Source organism: Cucumis melo, chromosome 2 (genome assembly GCF_025177605.1).
Source record: "Cucumis melo cultivar AY chromosome 2, USDA_Cmelo_AY_1.0, whole genome shotgun sequence".
Classification (NCBI taxonomy): Eukaryota; Viridiplantae; Streptophyta; class Magnoliopsida; order Cucurbitales; family Cucurbitaceae; genus Cucumis; species Cucumis melo.
Genome location: NC_066858.1, coordinates 7,315,933 through 7,337,090, shown reverse-complemented (window position 1 = coordinate 7,337,090; position 21,158 = coordinate 7,315,933). Strand labels below are relative to the sequence as shown.

Sequence of the window (21,158 nt, the reverse complement as noted above, 5' to 3'; positions counted from 1 at the left end):
AGAAATAAAATTCAGGAAAGACAATGACATTTAGGAACTTTTCGAATTGCCATGAGGAGTGAAACCAATAGATTGTAAATGGATATTTAAAACTAAAAGGATTTACAAGAAAAAATCAAAGACATAAAGCTCGTCTTGTCGCAAAGGATTTTACTCAAAAGGAAGGCATTGATTTCAAAAAGGCTTTCTTTTTGGTTTCGTTGAAAGACTCTTTCATGGTAATCATGATATTAGTATCTCACTTTGATTTAGAGCTACACCAAATGGATGTGAAAACTGCATTTCTCAGTGGAAACATTGTTAAGACGATTTATATGTTACAACCAGAAAACTTTGTATTTGATAATTCAAAACTATGGTGTGTAAATTGAAGAAATTCATCTATGTTCTGAAACAAGCCTCTCATCAATGGTATCACAAATTTTATGAAGTAATTACCTATTTTGGTTTTGAGGTGAATATAGTAGAAGATTATGTATATCACAAGTTCAGTGGAAGTAAATCTATTTTTTTGGTACTATATGTTGATGACATACTCATAGCAAGTAATGATGTAGGTTTATTGTATGACACTAAGACGTTTCTGTAATTTCCTGAGTTTAGGAGGGGGACATAAATAAACTGATATCACATCTAAATGAGAGAGATCCTAAGAACATGAAAATAAGGTTAAGAAAGACTTAAAATAATTAAAAGTTACTACTTGTACTAACAAGGTGCACCTTCCTTTTTAGTGGTTCGATCATAGAAACTTCAAAGTTAACCGTGTGTAGCGTGGAACAATTTTATGTTGGGTGACCTCTTGGGAATTTTCCTAAGATGCATGTGAATAAGGACAAAACATGCTGAAAAGACTTGTATTGGTTTGTATGGACAACTTTCACTCTAATATACCTTTAAGACAAGTAAGAATGATGTTGCCAAGTCGCAGGAGAATGTCAAGGATCCAAATTTTGAATCCTGGTCTGAATCCTGGGCCTAGGGTGTTACAATTACTCAAAAAAAAAATTTGAGATGAAAGATCTTAGTGATGCTTCTTTTGCATTATGAATTGAAGTACTGTGAGATTGCTCTTAAGGTATTTTGATATTCTCACAAAATAACTAGATTGAAATTTTTTTAAGTAGATTTGGCATGAAAAATTGCTAAGAGATATCTTTGTTGCTAAAGGTGATAAATTTCATTTAGGTCAATGCCCCAAAAACACACTCGAGATTAAGAAGATGCAGAAGGTTCCCTATGCATCAGTTATTAGAAGCCTAATGTATGCTCAAATTTGTATGCATCCAGATATTGCATTCATAGTTAAAGTGTTTGAGCATTTTGAAGATGGATAATTGGAAAGCAGTCAAACTAATTGTGGGTATTTATAGGGAACAAAAGATTATATGCTCACTTATCAGAGATCAGAAGTTTTCAAGATCATTGAGTATTCTGATTTTGATTATTCTTGATGCCAAGACACTTTACTATCCACTTCAGGTTTTATCTTCAAGTTGGCTAGAGGAGTCGTGTCCTGGAAAAGTGTTAAACAAACACTTAAGGCTTCTTCTACCATGGCTGCAAAATTCATAGCATGTTATGAGGTGTCGAACCATGGAATATGGTTGTGAAATTTTGTCATTGGGCTGCAACTAGTGATTGGCATAGAAATATAATTAAAATTATTTTGTGACAATAAGTCAATAATAATGTATTCCAATAACAATAGAAGTAATACAAAGTCAAAACATGTAGATGTAAAGTTTCTAGTTGTGAAAGAAAGAGTTCAAAATGGTAAAATTTTGATAAAATACAAGGGAGCAAATTCTACGGTGGCAAAGTTTACTAATGAAAGTTTTTCATAAGCATGTTGATCGCATGGGTATTAATCAATTTTCTAATTCCATGATTTAGTGGGAGTTTGTTATTGAGGATGTTCTTTCACTTTAATTTGTTTATTTTCTATATAAAAGAAAGTTGATGGTTTATGTTTATTATCTGAACTTATTTATCATGCATGCAGTTTTGCAAATGTCGTTTAGCATAAAGTTTTTTAAGAATAATCTCACTAAGAAATTTGAACCAATTGCAAACAGACATGATCTAGATCACATTACGTGTAGTTTCCCATGCTACTCACCCATTCTTGATCTATGTTACTGAATGAATTGGAATTGGTGATCAAGGAAGGTTTATTTACAAAGGTAGTAACTAGAACCTCCTTAATTTTGTGCTGATACAGGAGATGGACCAAATTGAACTAAAGAAGAATTCTATTATTGAAATAACTTGTTTATCCACACTTAAAGGTTTATGTGATTTAATCAGGAATACAAACATAGCCCAAGTGGGAGATTGTTAGACGTATTTAAATAATACATATTAAAGTGTAGGCTATGTATGTAAATTAATAATATATCACATTGGGTTACTTTATTAAATTGGACCTATTATGAGATTTATTTAATTAAGGGCCAAGATTTCTAATTAAGTATTGATTAAATATATAGAAGTCTATTCCTAGATTGATTAGGATTTAAAGGAAATTTTAATTGAACTAGTATATTAAGGGACTTAAGACTATGATTCCCAACGTACCAATACAATAAGCACTCAGTGTCTTTCTTGTATTCCGTCAAGATAAAGATCTCACACAGACCATTCAGAGTTTTTGTTGAGGAAGACTAACAATTTTATAGTCATTATCAATTACCCGAGGATGAAATCTAGTATATAACTTATTCTTAACAATTTGACATGAATGATCTATTATATAGATTTAAAATATTTATGCTAACAAAGAAAACCATTGGTTCCTTAGTCAAAGCTCTTCTTTTGCTATCAATATTCCTCAATCTCAGTATATCCTCATGCTTGTTCTTCACTGAGCACATTCACCGATCTTTCATAAAGAACCAAATCACGAAAATCACTCTGGTGTGTATCGAACACTACCCTTTGATGATAAATAATAGAATTTGTTATTTTGTCACGTGACTTGCATCATATCCTTAGCTTAACTGATGTCTCTCATACTCCTAGAAGATAACTCAAAGAATTTAGGGTATGTTTGGTGGATAATCCATATTATGTTTAATATTTTTTCACTGGGTTCAACATATATGTATTTGGTAGATAATCTGGATTTTGTTTCTGAAAACTGTTTTCAAATTCTATGATTCAAATTGTATAAATTCTGAAAACAACTTCTTTTTTTTTCATTGTATCCAAAATTTAAATTTACATGTAAAAAAGTAGAATTTATACTAAATACATATAAAAATATACAGAAATACAATATGTCATGTTATAAATTTTTAGGTTAAATTACAAATTTAGTGTCATGAAAGAATTTAGTTTTTATGATTTATAACTAAAATTTAGTCCTTTTGATTTAATAAAACCACTAAAAAAATCATCTCACTCATAGGGACTACGAAGATTGTCAAATCATAAGGACTATATACGAGGTTTCATCCAAATACAAACCAACTCTAACTTTCTCCAAACAACAAGGACTAAAATTACAATTTAACTATATTTTAAACATAAATTATATTCATGAATAAATGTTAGAATAGTTTATTATCAACTAAATCTTGGTAGATAAGTAATACTAGTTTTTTTATTAATAAATATATAGTATGAAACACATTTAAACATTTTTTTTAAACTAGAATCCAATTTTTGAATCTGCCACGAAGCATATATTTGAAGACATAAAATACAACTATATTTTTATTGAATCTCTTGTTTTCAAATTTCTCTTTTCAGATTCTCATATTCTAACCTCTTTTTTCTTTTCTTTTCTATCTCCTTTTTCTCATTAGTTCAAATGAAAATTCATGACAATTATTATGAAAATAAAATAAAGGTCATGATTCAAGTAATGTGATGTTATATCTAACACATTAAAGTTTATTTATGCGAAAACATATTTCAATAATAATAGAATTCAATCTATAGTCATTAACCATATGTATGTGAGGAAAAGGACTCGGAAGAATCTCAAACAACCCATAGAGATTGATTAATAATATTGAAAAAACATCACTCAAATTTCTCATTAAATACTCAAATCTAACTGAAAAGAGAGGTCAAATGTTATGTTTGTGGCTATAAAGATATTATTGAAAATTCAATTCAATTCACAAAGATAATTAATTTAATCACTTATTCAAATTTCACGCTTACTCACATTATATTGGCATTGGAAAAAGATTTTTTAAAAATAACAAAAGTTATTAAAATTAGGCTTAAAATATCATTTGGTCGTAAATCGGAGCTTGTTGAATTTTAAAAGTATCATACGAAACTAGTAAAATTAATAAATTAAATTCTCTAACTTTTTATAAATCAATAATTATTTTAGACGTTTTATTATAATTAACTTCAAGTCATCCATGCATTGATTCTAAAACGTAAGAAACTTAGTTGATACAACTAAATGTTTCACAAGATATTGTGTTTTAAAATAAAATGTAATTAAGGACAAAATTTCAAAGTTGAGGTGGATAAGATTACTAGTTTAGGGTTTAAGTTATTATTAAAAACTTAAATACATATATTTAAACTTTCAGTAAAAGTCGAATAAATTGAAAGGTAAGATTTAAAAAAGAGTAGAAAAAGGAAAAGATTATTGATTATATTAACCTAGTTGTAGAATAGAAAATGTAAAAAAGAAAAAGGGTCAAAGGGATATGAAGTGGACCCGGGTCAAACCGGCCTATCTTCATTATATAATAGCCCTGCCCAGCTACTACTACTTGATATGTACATTTAAAATAATTAATTTTGCTGATTTTTTCTTTTTTTTTAGATTTGAAAGAGAAAGGATATGTATGTATATATATATTCTTTTTAGGTAAGATTTAATTTATAATTTCATCCAAATTCATATTCATCCCTCCCCTCTAACTACATATATAGTAAAGAGAAAAAAATAAATAAAATTTTATCAAGGAATTAAACACCCAAATATTCTTCATAGAAAATTGAACTAAAAAATAGAAGAAGAAGAAGAAGAAGAAGATCTACTTTGTATATTGTGTAAGTTTTAAATGTTGAATAAAAATCCATTAAATGAAACAATTATGGAAATATGTTTGAATGTAAAGTTGATGGGTGGGTAAGACAAATAAGATATATATATATATATATATGAAGAAATAATTGCATTTTGTTTATTTGAGAAATAATTGTACTTTTGAGCAAACAAAATATAGAGTATTGGATTGAAGATAGTAACTACTCTTTCAACAATACTCTCAATACAGACAATATTCAAATGCATATAAAATTATTCTACTGCTACTATTAATGTCCTTCCTTTTTTCTTTTTTTTTTTCTTTTTTTTTTCTTTCTTTTTTTTTTTTTATCTTCTTGGGATCTATGCTATATGAAATATCTATGGATGAGTTTCAATTTTGTATTTAACATTTTAAAAGTTTCAATTTCTTCACCATCAATCTTTTAATTAATTTTTTTTAAAAAAAAAAAGTAACCATTTTCACTATTTTTCTTATTTTAGGTAGATATATTTTCTCCATGATTAATATCTTAACTATCAAAAACTAGAATATTCCTATACAACTTAGTTACATGGTAAAACTTTTTAGGAAATATGTTGATTAACTTTTTATTTTTCATTTAGAAACATATTTTTAAGTAATTAGAAAGTTAATTCAAACATAATTTTCATAAATTTCTCTGATTCAGAATCTTCTATATATATCTACGTAAGAAATAGGTAAAATTGAGCAACTTTAAAATCTAGAAACCAAACTCAAACTCTACAAAATCAATTCATTTTGTTCACTTAAACATTATAAAGGTTATAGCTATGAAATGTAAATTTTAGCTATTTTTAAACTAGAGACTAAAGTATCGTGTGATACACTTATATTTTTGCAACTCACTCCAACCATACAGAGAACCATGCAAAAAGAACTGAAAGAGCGTTTAGTGTGCAGAATTAAGTTGAATTGAGTTGGTAATTATTATAAAAAGCTATGAGTAATGGAGGGTGTTAACATGAATAATGAGGTAAGAAATGTGAATTAACGTGAATAATAAGATATAATAAACCTCTTTAGTTTTTTGTGAACCAAATGGTTGGGTGTATTTCTTACCCATCCATACCTGTCCAACCTAACCCATTTGGAGAACCAAACACTCCGGTGGATTAGGTTGGATAGAAAAAAAAAAAAAAAGAAAAACCTATATGACATGACAAACTATAGTTAAATAATTGATTTACTATGTGGCAAAAATATGAATGTAACCTAAGATGAAGCCGACTATTTTAAAAGGTAACTATGAAAAATAGGTAGAAGATAGGCTAAAATATTCCTTGCCATGTTTGACTTGTCTACCAAAGGGGTCTAAACACATAAGAGCTATATAGTATCGTAGATAGACATAAGTTTTTTAATTTCAACTTTTTGTGTGCTGCATTTGTGACAAATGCATGTGAACTTTAGAGTTGCACCTACCAATCGTCACACCTATACAACATGTTCTAATCTCACTTACTACCCTAAACATAACATTTGTGTCTACAACTCTTCTTACTTAATATGTTAACTTCACTTTTTTTTCTCTTACACTTTTTTGAACATTTAACATAGTTGGGTTTATTAAATTATTTCTATTTCTTACAGATTCTCCAAAATCTCCACTTCATATTTTCTTGAATCTTCCTTTTAAAAGAATTTTGAAAAATTACCTTTATGAGATGGATTTAAACCTATCTGTCCGAGTAAAAATTCTAGACATTTGTTAAAACTTGTTTGATAGGTAATTTAAAAGAAGAATTTTAAAAACAAGGAATTTAAACAAAACAAAGTTTTATTTTTTAAAATTTATATATGTTTCCTACCGTTTCAAAAATTAAATTCCAATTTAATTTTTTTCAAATGTGTTTGAAAATATATTTACTTATTCCATGAATATAAACTATTATTAATTAACTTATATATTAAACTTTTTCACGTGAAAAAATTTATATGGTTAGTATTTTGTAATGTCATATAATATATGATATATAATATATTACATTTTTTAATTAACAAAAATATTCGAGATTGTAACTTTAACATTTTAAATTCAAAATTTCAAATATAAAAATAATTATTTTTAAAATATGCACTATTTGAATCACATGTTTTCGAAAACATAATTTATAAACTCAACTAACACATATTCATTATACTCAATAATCGTGGTCGTTTCATTTTTTGTTAAACTATAACAGTTGTTTCAAATAAAATTATAAGTTTCTTAGCTTTTAAGTTCGTATTTATTTCGTAGAATAATGGTAATGAGTAACACTTTTATGTCCGATAATTAAATACATAGCAACACTCCTAAAATTTTTAAATATAACAACTTCTATCATTGTCAGGCTTCTATTAAGAATAGATAGACTCCAAGAGGCGCATTATTTGGAAAGTTTCTCAACACATTTGGAGCTATGATATTATCTTAAATCACTGATCAACCCAAAAATTTAAGTTAAAGGGTGAAGAAAAATTTAATTACATATCATCATATAGATTCTTATATCTGCACTTGCCCTATTTGTTATTAATTAAGCTTTTAAAAGTGTCTTTAACATTCAATTTTCTATCTAATAAGTCTCTAACAAATCCAAAAATATTATTCACTTTACCTATCGATATAAATCTAAATTTTGTGTCTAATGAAATACTGTATTTTTTGTTATGTCCAATAAACTTATACCTTTTGAAATTTTAACCTTGAGAAATTAAATTTGTAACTTTCAAAGTTAAAAATTCAAATAGACATTAAAATCTAAAAGTTCAAAAACCAAACTTATAATTTAACTATTTTCTAGTGCAATAGAGGTGAGGAAATTCAATCCAAAACTTGGTTACTTTAGCTTAACAATTTTCTAGTAAACTTGTAGTAAAAGTGTAATCTCCAAAGAAAGAAAAACAAAAATAGAAACTTTTCGTAAAAGTATTTTTCAAGTAAGAATATAAAAAATATAAATATAAAAGATAAAAAAATAAATAAAAAGAAAAAGTTGTTGGTTACGGTAAAAGGTAAGTAAAAGTGTGAAACTCACACGCCAATAATCTAATTGCTAAATCAACATCAGGGGTGGGGCCTAAGTGTTGTTTTGATCCAATTCCAACAAGCCTATCTTCCCAAAAAATTGGTCAATAATAGATTTTGTCATAAGAAAAAGCAACTCCTGTCCCATTTTGCCAATAAATTTATTGAAAGAAAGAATGGTCTTCTAATCCATGTGAATGATTGTTGGGTTTTGAAAATTTTGTTTTAGGTGCTAAAGATTTCTATGAAGTTTGTGCTATCACTTTCACTAGTTTAAAAGCTTATATGCAATTTTCTACACAACCAAATGAATAAGACAAAGGAAAGTGCACCAAAAAAACTACAAAGGAACTAGAGCCCTATATAGCATCATAACAGAAAGAATAATATATTTGCAATCAATCATTCTCTAATCATCATCATTTCAGTCTTTGAATATTTTATTTTCTATGGCAGCTCATAGCTACACTCCGTTAACCATAGCTAAAGAGCCATATCACGACCAATTTGCAAATAAACTTCTAAAATATCCACAATAAATTCAAAATTAGTAGCCAAAAATGAGAAGATAAACAAATGTGTATTCTCTAGTCACAAGTAGGTTTCTAAGAAAAATCCTGAAATTTTGGAATTATATCTCTGTTATACATCCAAGAGAAACCAAAAAATAAACAGTGATTGTTTTCTAATTGTGAGCCAAAATTCGAGCGAAGGGGCCGAGAAGTTGTTAAAGGATCGAAACCGTGGTCTCAGAAACAAAAACTGTGTAGAAAAGAGAGGACCTTAAGTGAAAAAAAAAAATTGCCAAAGGAACTCATCCCCATAGCCTACTGATAAAGCCCTTTCTGTCCTTTTTCATTCTATTCTCAAGAGATGGGAAGTCAATGAAGTTGAATGCAATGTCTAGAACAATGGGATTCCGAGGGATCACCTGAAATGCGGGAGGAAAGACTTCAATATGTGGAGCGGTCTTTATATTGGAATCGCCAACTGCAGACTCGTAGTTATTGAGGCTCTGAAGGAGGTATTTGGCCGACTGTCACATAATGAGGATGTGGTAGATGTTAGCATCCAAGCATGATATAAACTTAAATAAGAACATGTGCTCGCGAAAACATGGTTTTCCTTTCGGAGTAAGAAAGAAACATGACTTGGCTAGGAAGGAATATGAATTTGATGTATCCATACAACAAAATGGATAGACATGCTCAAAATTGTACTCAGGTCAATTGGTTTATTTAATCGTCTCTCTTGATTTTCATCTACAAGTGAGCATTATTGCATCAAGCACAAAGCAATTCATGTTCATTCAGTCGGGTTGCAACTCAAAAATGAAAAAACAGAAAGCACGAGTACTCAATACCTTCTTCTCTGCTCCAGTCAATGACATGTTCGAGATCTTCTTCGACAGATTTTCTGGAGCCTTCACCTCCTCAATAATTCCAGTGGCATGCTCTATACAGCTGTTCGCTCTGCATTCCTCAATCAACGTCTTCAACTCTTCGATCAACTTCTGTTGCAAAAAATAAAGCAGAGGTTCTTTCAATATGCACGCTATAGTATCTTGTTTGAGAACTTACTTTTAAAATAGCTTTCAAGAAGAAAAAAGATCTTAATTTGTCTACATTATTGTTATTGAAAACAATAATCAAGTCAAGCTTAATGTTATTGTTCACCTAAAATCATAACTTTTAAGTCCATAGATTTATACACGGGCAACAATTGTTCTAATGAAAAACACTATTGGTGAAAACAAACAAAGAGAAGACGTTTTCTCTATACTCTTGTTCTCTTTGAAAACAGCCATCTTACAGCTTCCATACCTCAACAAAGATTAGAAAATATTAATAAAAAGGAAGTGAAGTTTCACCAACAGACTACTGCAATGCAACAAGCTACACCGGTAAAAACTACCAAAGATATAAGATACAATGGAATAGGGTCATATCCTATGGGACAAGTGGTTGGATGGTACCAGAGTATTCGACATGATACACATACCGGATCACTGATATTTGCTGTATGGAATTTTTGTATGGCATCTTCAATAAGGGAGCGAGCATGGCAATATAATACATAAGCTTCTGCTCTTTTTCCAGCCAAACTGTACGATTTTGCCAAGTAAAAGCACCTGAAAGTATAGAGGAGGATCCATCATTAGCATCTATTTAGTGCCAGCAAACATCAATTAATCCACACTTCAATGATGACATTAAACAAGGCCAAATGACATAAATAAGATTAGAAATGTAAAAGATCAGAGAACAAATATACAAACACAAAGTTCGAACAGAAGAAAACAACATTAGATTGAAGGTGCAATTAAATATTATTATCTCAATTGGTTTCTTAAGTGCATCTGTCTACTTCAAATGTGCAGGGGTCAAAGAAAGACTGTCCAGAAGCAGACACCAGTTTCTTTTCCAAAACAAGAAACGAGAATTGTTCTTGAATAGAAATAAAAACAGAGACAGATGTTCAAAAATTACAAAGCTCTACAAAAGAATAAAAAGAACAACTAATAAAGATTACAAAAAATGTATACAACAACCCAAATAATACTATCGACAAATAACCAAAAGTAATAACTTAAACAAAATACTAAATAGAGGCTAAGAACACTGAGCTCCAAACAAGAGACAGAAGGAAAAAGGGGCCGTGGGATACTAGATAACTTGGATCTTGACAAGAAAACCCAAATAAACGAGAAGATACTGACCAAACACAGAAACCCATATAAGCATAATCAAATTCTGGAAAAGAGAACCAATTTCAAAACTCCCAACTACACTAAACTCCAAGCCACCAAATAAAAGGCCCTATAAACTTCCCAAAAAAAAAAAAAAGGCTTCATTAAACCAACCAGCAACTTTCAAGAATTTCAAACTGAAACTGAAAAGGATCTTCAAAGCAACACAAAAACAACCCCCGTAGTGTTTGGAGTACCGAGAAGCACTGCACACAATCATAAAGGACTAGTAAGACAGAATTAGATCTTAATTTGTGTGATTGACCATTGATGCATGATTTCTTTCATTTGAAGTCCACAAACCTCAATTAAGAAAATGTGGGAAGAATTGAAAAATACTTTGCTAATAATGCTGCCGATTGCAAAACTTCAACTGAATTCCTTCTATAATCAACCAAAGAAAACCTTTTGAATGCTTCTGCAAAATAGCCTTCAACAGAAAATTCATTTATCTATGTGTTAACTAAATGTGTTTTAGATTCCTCACAGCTCAAATCCAATACTATGAACAATTGAAGTAGAGATAGGATCCTTAGCAGTGAAAGAGCTAACAATATCTTTGATTAAGGTAACATTTGATGCAGTGGAGCGATCACTGAATAAGTGTCCGAGTTGGTAGGTTGTGAACTTATTCACCCCAAAAGCTGAATAAGTGATGGCTTTTCCAAACTTTTAAGAGAAGATAATTTAATTTTTGTTAGGTACTTAAGCACATTGGAGAACCACAACCCAAAAGCCAGCTGTTGGCATGGGAGAGCCAAGCCACTTAAGTACCACATTGGTCATTCCATTCTAACCAATAGGGGACAAAGGCATCCTATACTACCTTGGTTCCTAACACATTTCTTAATAAAACCACAAACCATTTTTTTTCTTTTCTTTTCAACAATGGGTACTTTCAAACTTCTTTCTACCTCCACAAGGTAGCTAAACTATGCATTTGAGTTTAGTCTCCAAGGCATCCTTGACTTGCTTACAAAAAATGTTACACTGGATTTTGCATCAGTTGAATTAGAGAACATTTAATCCAAGTCAGATGAAAAAACGACAGAATTTTCAACTTGTTCTTCATATCTTCGACAAAACTTACATCATTCACATACCAGATGCAAAGGTGTATATAACAACTCATCATCTCCATGAAAGTAGAAAAGGCTAGGAGGTGGTGAAGGCCGAAGTTGGTCATAGAGCAAAAGAGGGAGGGAAAAGGATGTGCTAGGCGATGATAGGAAGCAGACACATGAGTAAAAACGAAGATATGATAGAGAGTGGAGTTCAAATCAATGTGAACCAACAAATGACAGCAGCAGTCGAATTGGTTAGAAAAGAACAAAGACGGGACAAAGGGGTAGATCAAAAGTAAAGAAGAAAAGAGGCAATGGTAAAAGGAATCTAGGTAGGCAAAAGGGTGTCTATGGTTTTAGAGAGGAGAAAAGACGGAGACAAGATGGATTGGCGTGCGACGAATGGAAACAAAGTGGATCCACGACATATGGTAGGAAGCAGAGGTGAACGGAGTCATTTGCGACAGTTAGAGGCATCTAAGACAGTCAAAAACTGAGCAGTGGAGTGGCTAGAGTTCTACAAGAGGAAGGGTTAGGAAAAGAAAGAACCCATGCATAAGTTATGTTTCATAATAAGCATTTCTAAACGCTTATGGTTCTGGAAATTAGAAATGTGAATTCATGCTTTTTTTATTTTTGGGTGGGGGGCATACTAACGGTTATAGATGGGCCCAAACGTCTTCCCAACTCATACATGCTACATAGTTTCCAAGGGTTAATCAGTTTTTAGTTGCAGTGAGAAATTTGGGAGATCCAACGCTCATAGAAACAATGGAACCTTTGTGGGCTACAGCAACTCAGAGATTTGGGAGATCGTACTGCATTTCGTTTCTCCTTGGTCAATATTACACAGACGTTTTCCTAAGTTTTGTAACTAGTCAGTATTACACAAACAAAGTGCAGGATACATATTTTTTTTATAGAAGTATGAAAAAAAACAGTGTAAAAAGTCCATCATTCAAATGGCGAAGAATCAAACTTATGTATCAAAAGTAGAGAAAGGAATTGATTTGTTATATGCTGACAATGGAACACTAGCACCATTTTAGTACAGGCACTCTGCTCTCTCGATGGCAATAGGTGCAGAATACAGATAAAAGCAAGGAGTTATAGGATCAAGAAGAATGGTGGGGAACCTAACGCATTATGAGCAAATTTTCAAGGATTAAAAGAACAAGCGATCTCTATGCTCGAAAAAAGAAGAATAATCCAGAATGCTAATTGCTGAATTATCAATGAAAATATAGAGGTTTTTCCAATCAACAAGAAAGATCAAGAGCACAAGGGCAGAAACCTTTCTCCACGAAAAGCTAGGCTTTTAAGAGAGCACTCTTCAGCAAAAGTCACTTCTTCCTGCCTCCTATCTCTTCCAGAACTGACTAAGTCAGAAAGATCAGCAATGTTCTGCAAAAAATAAATAAATAAATAATTATTCACAAAATATATTGCTAAGACCTGCAGAAAACTTAAATTTTTAGTCAAGCATCTAATAGTTGGATCATTTCAAATACCGAAAAGGATGAAAGAATACGTAAAGATGCTTACTTGTAATAAAAGATCATACAAGCGAACAAGTTCCTCTGGCTTGGTAACTTTTTCATTTTTTTCATCATGACGTCTAACAAGCTTGCTTTTTGCAATTTTTACCAATAACTGGTTGCGTTCTATTGTCCTTTGACCCAACACAGCACTAACAGCTTTATCAAGCCCACTTAAATCATCTTTAACACTTTCAGCATTTCCAGCACTGACCTAAACAAACAGAATATTGGTAACATAAGTTTGGAAGATCAAATTAGTAGAGACAAACTTTTTAAAGAATCCAAAGGAAGGCTGATGTCAAACTTCCACGTACCAAGTCAGAGCGAATTGAGCTCCTTGCCTCATGGTATGCTGCAAAGATCTTATCAAAAATGGACAATCCTTTCTCTACTGGAAGAGAATCTGCTGAACCTTGCAAGTCCTTTTCTAATTCTCGAGCTGGATAATTTCATGCAGACATAATTAGGAATTCTGGATAATAGAAGTGCAAAAGACTCACATCGTAATCAAAGCCCAAAGAGAAACACGAAAACTAGAAATGACTCACACATTGTCCCTGTCCAAGCCTCTAAAAACTCTATTACCCCCTTCCCCAAGGGATCCCACACTAACCTACACACTCCAGCAGGCCACAAGAAATGATCGTTCCCCCAAAAGGACAGATGGAGAAGGAATCAATCATATCAACTATATGTGTGTGTATTAGTGGTTCCTTGTAGAATGTGCAAGGGTTAAAAAAAGGAAAAAAAAAACAAAATCAAGTTCTTTCATCTTCTTTGCATGAACAGCAACCCCAGCCGAGATCCCATCGCTGCTCACACTTACGACGCTCCACTACTAGTTCGCCTCCACGGCGCTCAAACCTCACGCAGCCGGTCAGATGACATTTGTAACCGTATCGCATTGTTCATTGCACACCTCTAGTCAAGCCGTAGACACTGCCAAGTTTCGTCATCAGATGCCGTCGCAGTGGGTCTCGTCCACCACTCACTAGAGATTTTGCTTAGTTTCACCAGAATCTTGGAAGTTGGGTAAGATTGTTGGTTTTGTTGGAGAATTTTGAATGTCCTTTTGGTTTTGGTTTAAATTTATTGATACTGGTTTAGATTTATTGATACCTGTTATGTTTTGAAGCTTAGGTTGAAGTTTCAGAGTGTTAAGAACCACTGTCCAGAAGGTTTAAGGATCGATTTTGGGAATTTTGGCACATGGTTGTAGAGTATTGCGAATTTCGAACTTTTGTAATAGTTTGAGATGCTGAAATTTTGTTTTTAAATTCCTAATCATGGTTTATGAATAGATTGGTATCTCCATGCTAAGCTTGGAAGCAATTTTGGATCAAAGTCTTATTCTGAATTCTAATTTGGAATTATTGGAGATTGCCTTGCTTGAACATATTTGGGCTTAAATTTGAGCCCTAGAACACCCTTGAGTTGGACACTCAAAAATTGAATGGACGTGTTTAATTATATGGTACCATAAAAGCATGCTATTGATTGAAGAATGTTTTTACGTGGTTATGAAATTACAAGAATGCTATGGGTTTGACAAAAGACCACGAACTATTATCCATGCTTAGCCACCTTGACTATTGAATGCATGCCAGGATCAGAGGTGACCATTAATTCTCCTATCGGGTTATGCACACTTATGATTGCGAACCACCAGGTTCACCACTTATGCTATGATCAATGTTTCTACAAGATCACTACCTATGTCATGTTTTGGTGTTCCTTAAAGATCACTACTTACCTTATGTTTTATGGGATCACTGTATTATACTTATGCGCTAGGATGGGTTTAACAATTCACCCAAAAGGCCCCAGTAGGGGGTCACTCACGGAGTATTTTATATTCATCCTTTCTTATGTTATGTTTCCCAGGTAAGCGCAAGAACAAACCACAATGAGATCATTCAACTAAAGAAGAAGATGGGGTTTGAGTTTGAAATCAAAGACTTGAGAAATCTGAAGTACTTTCTCAAGATGGAGATTACTAGATCTAGAGAAGACATCTTAGTGTCCCAAAGAAAGTACACCTTTGATTTATTAACTGAGATAGGTCTGCTAGGATGTCGACCTGCTGATACACCCATTGAGTTCAATGCCAAACTCGAAAATTCAGGTGACAGGGTACCTGTTGATAAAGAGAAATATCAGCACCTAGTGGGAAAGCTGATTTACTAATCTCATACTAGGCCTAACATCTCCTATGTTGTAACTACGGTCAGTTAGTTCATGTAGGCACCTTATGTAGACCAAATGAAGGCAGTTATAAGATTCTATGGTATTTAAAAGCAACTCTTTGTAAAGGTCTGAGATTCAAGAAGACTGATAGAAGATGTGTTGAAGCTTATACTGATTCTGATTGGGCAAGATCTATTGTTGATAAAAAGTCTACCATAGGATACTATACATTAGTGCGAGGCAATCTTGTTACTTGGGGAAGTAAGAAACAAGAAGTTGTGGCTAGAAGCAATATTGAAGCGAAAACAGGGTCATGAGTTTGAGGATCTGTAAGGAAATCTGGCTCCAGAAGGTGTTCTCTGGTCTTTGTCAAGACTATGAGATGCATATGAAGCTATTCTGCAATAACAAGGCAGCCATTAGCATTGTCAATAACCCAGTCCAATATGACAAGACTAAACATGTGGAGAATGATAGACACTTTATCAAAAGGAAGCTTGATGATGGTAGCATCTGCATTCCTTACATACCCTCGAACCAACAAATTGTTGATATCCTCACAAAGGGGCTCCTCAGATAAAACTTTGATTTGTGTGTTAGCAAGTTGAGCCTTCATGACGTTTACGTCCTAACTTGAAGGGGAAAATTAAAAATAATGGGCTTAGGTCATGTTGAAAGCCCAAAGGTAGTTATGTAATTTACTTTGCCCTATTTTTATTCTGTTAATTAGGCTCGTGTTGCCTATAAATACTTTCCCTGTGTACCTTTATGATCATTAGAAAATAATAAGATTATTAGCACCATGGTTTTTCTCCCTGTACTAGGGTTTCCACGTAAAATTGTTTTTGTTCTTCGTCTCTACTTTCAGTAGTTAGCGTATAAATTCCTAACCAAGTAAATCATCATAGATCTCAGCATTTAAATTATTTATTCTTTAGACCAACCTTTTAATATGGAAACTCTTGTTTTTGCATTGGATATTGGAAATCTATGACCAAGCCAATGAAACTCGGTCATGGAAACAGCCTGCTGAGATCTGGCCTCCGACATGACAGCCTACAAGCAAGAAAGTTCAATACTATAAAATAAATTATGGCCTCCAATAGAGTAAAAGACATTATCAGATCAGCCAAACACAAAACAAGAGAAAAATCAATGTCATCATTATGTTATTTTTATTAAAAATCTGAGAACTCAAGTAGTTTTGCAATTGAAAAATATTCGTGAGATCTATCTTTTGTCTTATGTTCTTTCAATAGCAGACACTGTTCTCTGACGGTCTACCTAACAACAAATAACATCAAAAACAATTATACTACAGCTATAGATAATCTCTGTTATAAATTTGCAATTGAAATAGATTGGCCATTAGACTTCAACTAGTGTAGTAAAAGGATAAGTTACTAGGTTCGAGAGAAATGAATTTCAAGAAACTGTGTTTCCAAGACTGATTCTTTTTTTCTTTTTAGTGCAACAATTTGGGTGTGGAGATTTGAACCTCTATCCTCTCGGTCAAAAGTCTACCTCTCATGCCAGTTGAGTTATGCTTAAGTTGAATCCAAGCTCAATGACGACAATTGACAAAATTGATTTGAGTCTTTACATAAATTATTAAAAAGGATCAGGACAAGCAGGTCAGTTCTTCCACAAAGAAGACTAGAAAATAAATTTCTTTATTCCACAGTACAACTTTTATTGATTTTTATTAATTTTTAATGTCATTCTGGAGGAGTCATAAGAAAAATTGATTTCTTAACTATCAACAGAACTTTGATATATAGCAGATCCCGATTAATAAAATGATGGCCATAAGTAGAGGGTTGGGTGGCACCTCTCTACAACTACACACTTGGCTCTCAGATTACAGCAGTGTGCTAAGCTAAACTACTAAAAAACAAAACAAAACCGTGCTAGAATACCAAGATTAAGGTATAAGATCCATTTTTCCTTTTAAAAGCCAAGCTTAAAAAATGAAAGTACAAGTTATAACAACCAGAGGCCTACCACCATTAACCATAGACATTTATGCCCATACTGAGATCAAAAAGAAAGGGAGATAACAAAAAATTTGTCTGAAAATTAGAAATTGTCCTTAGGTGAAAAGCAATATGTAGAAGTTCAGAGGCTTGTAGATTGAAAAGCAAACAGACCTCTAATTTAGCTTTAAAAAGGTCTAGAGCAGGGCCTTCCATCTCCCCAATATGTAGAAGTTCAGAGGCCTGTAGATTTGACTTCCCGATCTTGTGCAAGCAATATCGTATACTAGGTTCAAGCTCCTCTACACGTTCACGACACAAAACTTGATTCTCTAGATCTCCTACTTTACCAAGTTCCTCATAAACAGCTCTGAAAGATAAACAAACATTAGCAAACATGTTAGCTGGCAAATGAAATAAGATGATAAATGATGCATGGCCTTTAGGAAATCAATAATCAAGTATCCTTAACAACTTTTGGATTGTTTACACGTAGATAACAATAGAAATGGCAGATAATTATAACTGTCTTCTTTCTATCTTACAACGGTCTTTTTTTTTTTTTTTCTCACACTTGTCTTCTTTTTATCCTACACTTGTAAGAAATAAGAATGCTAATCCCATTTTCCTCAGTTGCACTTGTACACTGAAGCTTTAGTGATCCTTTTAATGTTAGTTCACCCAATCTTCGAGGATCATCAAAGCCCTTCATATCCAGCTTTCCTTCTAGGTCAAAATCTTCAAGACAATTCAAGGACTCTCTCACTATGCTTCTAAGGTAATTTTGCGGGAAATTTGGTTGAAACAAGGTATAACTTTCAGTGAGAGGAGAGGAAGAGGGAAGGAATTTGTGGGAGTTGAAACCTTTAACAGAGGCACTAAGCCTGATTCAGTCCCAGATCTCTTCTAAAGGCCACAATATGTCATAAAAAATATATCTAATCTGAGTCGTCCAGGCTTCCCTAAAATGGCAATGACCTTGTTTCTCTAATTAGTTTTAGGCCTTTTTTATATAGAGACGGAAAAGTAAAGACAAAAGCAAAACTAAACTATTACAGCATCCATAGAGCCATTTATTTGCATAATGCAACTTGGCCCTTAAGAAGGTCATGTGAGGATTAGTTGACCATTTTAACATGGGAATTTAACAATCCAGAGAAAATACAAGAAAGCACCTCGCTCTTTTGAAGTTCAGCAATGCAGTGTCCCAATTCTGATCTTGCTCAAACAACAAATTTCCAGTCATATACGATGCATAAGCCTACATATAAGAACATATTAATTACCAGCTGATAAACAAAAGATGACGAAAAATCACTCTTCACTAAGACATAAGTTTAAAATTTTCAAGGCTTATAGGATATATATTTCACAAGGAGAAAGCTATGAACAAACCTCAGCTTCCAAAGATGTTTTCGAGTCTCCTTTGCTTGCACACAATTGTGCAAAGAGAGTGGCCCATTTTACTGCCTTCCTGAGCCTACCAATCAAATAGATACGTTGGCGTGGATTTGGACCATCTGGTAATTGCCTTTTCTCCATGGCATGACTCCATGCTCTCTCCGCCGTATAAAGAACCACATGGAGATACCTATTTAAATTCCAGAAGGTTTTAAGGTTTGTTTATAATAATTTTCGCAATGCATTTATCTTCACTAACATGATAAAATCTAAGAAATACATGTACCACTTCCTCTGAACTCATAACACAAGGTTCTAACAATCATCAAATTATTTACCACTTAATCATCTTCTTTTTCTTCCTCTTTTTCCTTCCCACTTCATTAGAATCGGTGTAAATCAAGGGGAAACTTCAGTGACAAAGTTAACAATTTCTTCTAGGCAGTAACAGGAGGAGACTACTTTGAAGCGTAAATGAAAAACTAAATATTTGAAAAATCAAAAGCTGCTCTTTACTTGAAAAGAATTATCAAACGGGACAAACCTGACTTCACTAACAGTTGACTGAGTTATAGCTCGTTTGGCGTACTTTCCACGGCCATGAGTGAACTTCAAAGATTTATACAACCTTCTTAGCCGAGCTGTGCAATACCTCCTACACATCAGAAAAAAACATATATACAAACAATCAAGAGAAATCCGTAACATTATAAACTCTACAAAAATGGAAGTAACAAAACAGAACAGCATAACAATGTTTCAATAAAAAAAAACGCAATTGCACAAACCGATAGCGAGTATAATCTCCATGACGTAACCCATGCTGCATTTGGGCAGATTTCAAGAGCTGCAATACTTCGAAAACAAATTTTTTTAAAAAAAAAAAAAACCATCAGAACCAAAAATAAATCAATGAATTTAGCGAATGCAGATAAAATAGGCAAAATGAACACAGCACAAGCAGTTTTATTGTAGGAAAGAAGAAAAACTCGAATGGTTAAACAGAAAATGACAAGGGCATACCATTAACGGAAAATCTAGGATTATCAGGGTCAGAAGTATTGGAGTTAGCGCTGTCGACTTCCATGGACGCCATTGGGCTCTACTTCGCAATCAGAAGCTTAAGAAAACAAAGAGAAGCCGTGAGGTTAAGAAATTGTTATACAGTAGTGAATGAATAAAGCGATTTTCATGGATTCCGACTGGGTGACCGTAAAAAATGGTGAAAAATGAGGTGGGGATCGGAATCTGAGTGCATTGGCGGGGGAATTAAGAGAATTACCCTACGGACGTATCTTCTTGAATTGGCGTGACGATCTGTGGGAAGTAACGACGGCTGCTGCGAATGCTTGGATTATTCCGTATGAATCCCACTGATTGCTAATTTGGAAGTTTTGATTTGCCAATTGGGTTTCTTTCAAAGTCTGAAATCAAATATATGAAATCTGGGTTCGAGCGTTTGGAGAATGATTTTTTTCTTTTCTTTTCTTTTTTTTTAATGTTGAATCATATTAAATTTTGGGTAACTTTTCTAAATATAAAAAATAGTTACCGTCTAACAAAACTCATACATTTAGCCATTTTTAAATATTCCACATTTATCTTTCGATTCTTTTCTCCTCATTTTTTATCAGTTTCTTCCTCTCTACTCTTCGTGGGATTTCTTTTTATTTGTATTTGGTAACCAAATATATTTCTTTTTAGTATTGTTTCTTCATTCATTTCTTCTTTTCTTCTTTTTTTTAAATAGATTTTAAATAGATGGTGTATAAAGAATCTTAAAAAAATTGGTTAGACATTTAATTAGAATAACCAAAATTAAAAGATTGTGATAAAGAATTTTGAAAAAATTGGTTAGGCATTTAAATTAGAATAACCAAAATTAAAAGTTGAAAAAAATTGTTTATACCAAATTTTGAAGAAAAAAAATCGTTTCGATAAACAAATCTATACGATCGTTTTGGCATCGTGTAACCAAATCTAAAACCTCAAGTTTAAACGATCGTGTAGCCAAATCTAAACGATCGTATACCAAATTTTGAAATTTTTTTTAGATTTGGAACCCCAAATGTAAACGATCATGTAGTCAAATCTAAACAATCGTCTAGCCAAATCTAAACGATCGTTTACTAATTAATTAAACGATCGTGTACCAAATCACGTTACCAAATATATT

At 32.5% G+C, this 21,158-nt stretch overlaps 1 protein-coding gene across 3 annotated transcripts; it reads right to left on the bottom strand.

Moving 5' to 3' along the window:
• Positions 1–8,583: 8,583 nt before the first annotated feature.
• On the bottom strand, positions 8,584–20,470 carry LOC103491982 (uncharacterized). 3 transcript variants are annotated; one of them, XM_008452123.3, is made up of 14 exons: positions 20,265–20,470; positions 20,006–20,102; positions 19,771–19,837; positions 19,527–19,637; positions 18,977–19,172; positions 18,757–18,842; positions 17,756–17,951; positions 16,550–16,661; positions 13,733–13,857; positions 13,423–13,629; positions 13,172–13,281; positions 10,066–10,195; positions 9,428–9,577; positions 8,584–9,100 (listed from the first exon to the last, which is right to left on the bottom strand). In XM_008452123.3, exons 2-14 carry the CDS (start codon positions 20,076–20,078, stop codon positions 8,879–8,881), a joined length of 1,785 nt encoding a protein of 594 aa, XP_008450345.1. In that variant the 5' UTR covers positions 20,079–20,102; positions 20,265–20,470; the 3' UTR covers positions 8,584–8,878. The 3 variants fall into 3 exon arrangements, with proteins under 3 accessions (XP_008450345.1, XP_008450346.1, XP_050937787.1); XM_008452124.3 differs by having other exon boundaries at positions 9,428–9,574; positions 20,265–20,440; XM_051081830.1 differs by having other exon boundaries at positions 19,771–19,829; positions 20,265–20,438.
• Between the last annotated feature and the right edge of the window lie 688 nt (positions 20,471–21,158).

What these genes read in the sequence shown, in the direction of transcription:
- LOC103491982 (XM_008452123.3), bottom strand. Translation starts at nt 20,078, where the DNA reads ATGGCGTCCATGGAAGTCGACAGCGCTAACTCCAATACTTCTGACCCT. An exon ending in CTAGCTTTTCGTGGAGAAAG is followed by an intron (nt 10,196 to 13,171) that starts GTTTCTGCCCTT and finishes CTATACTTTCAG; the next exon opens with GTGCTTTTACTTGGCAAAAT. An exon ending in TGACTGGAGCAGAGAAGAAG is followed by an intron (nt 9,101 to 9,427) that starts GTATTGAGTACT and finishes ATTATGTGACAG; the next exon opens with TCGGCCAAATACCTCCTTCA.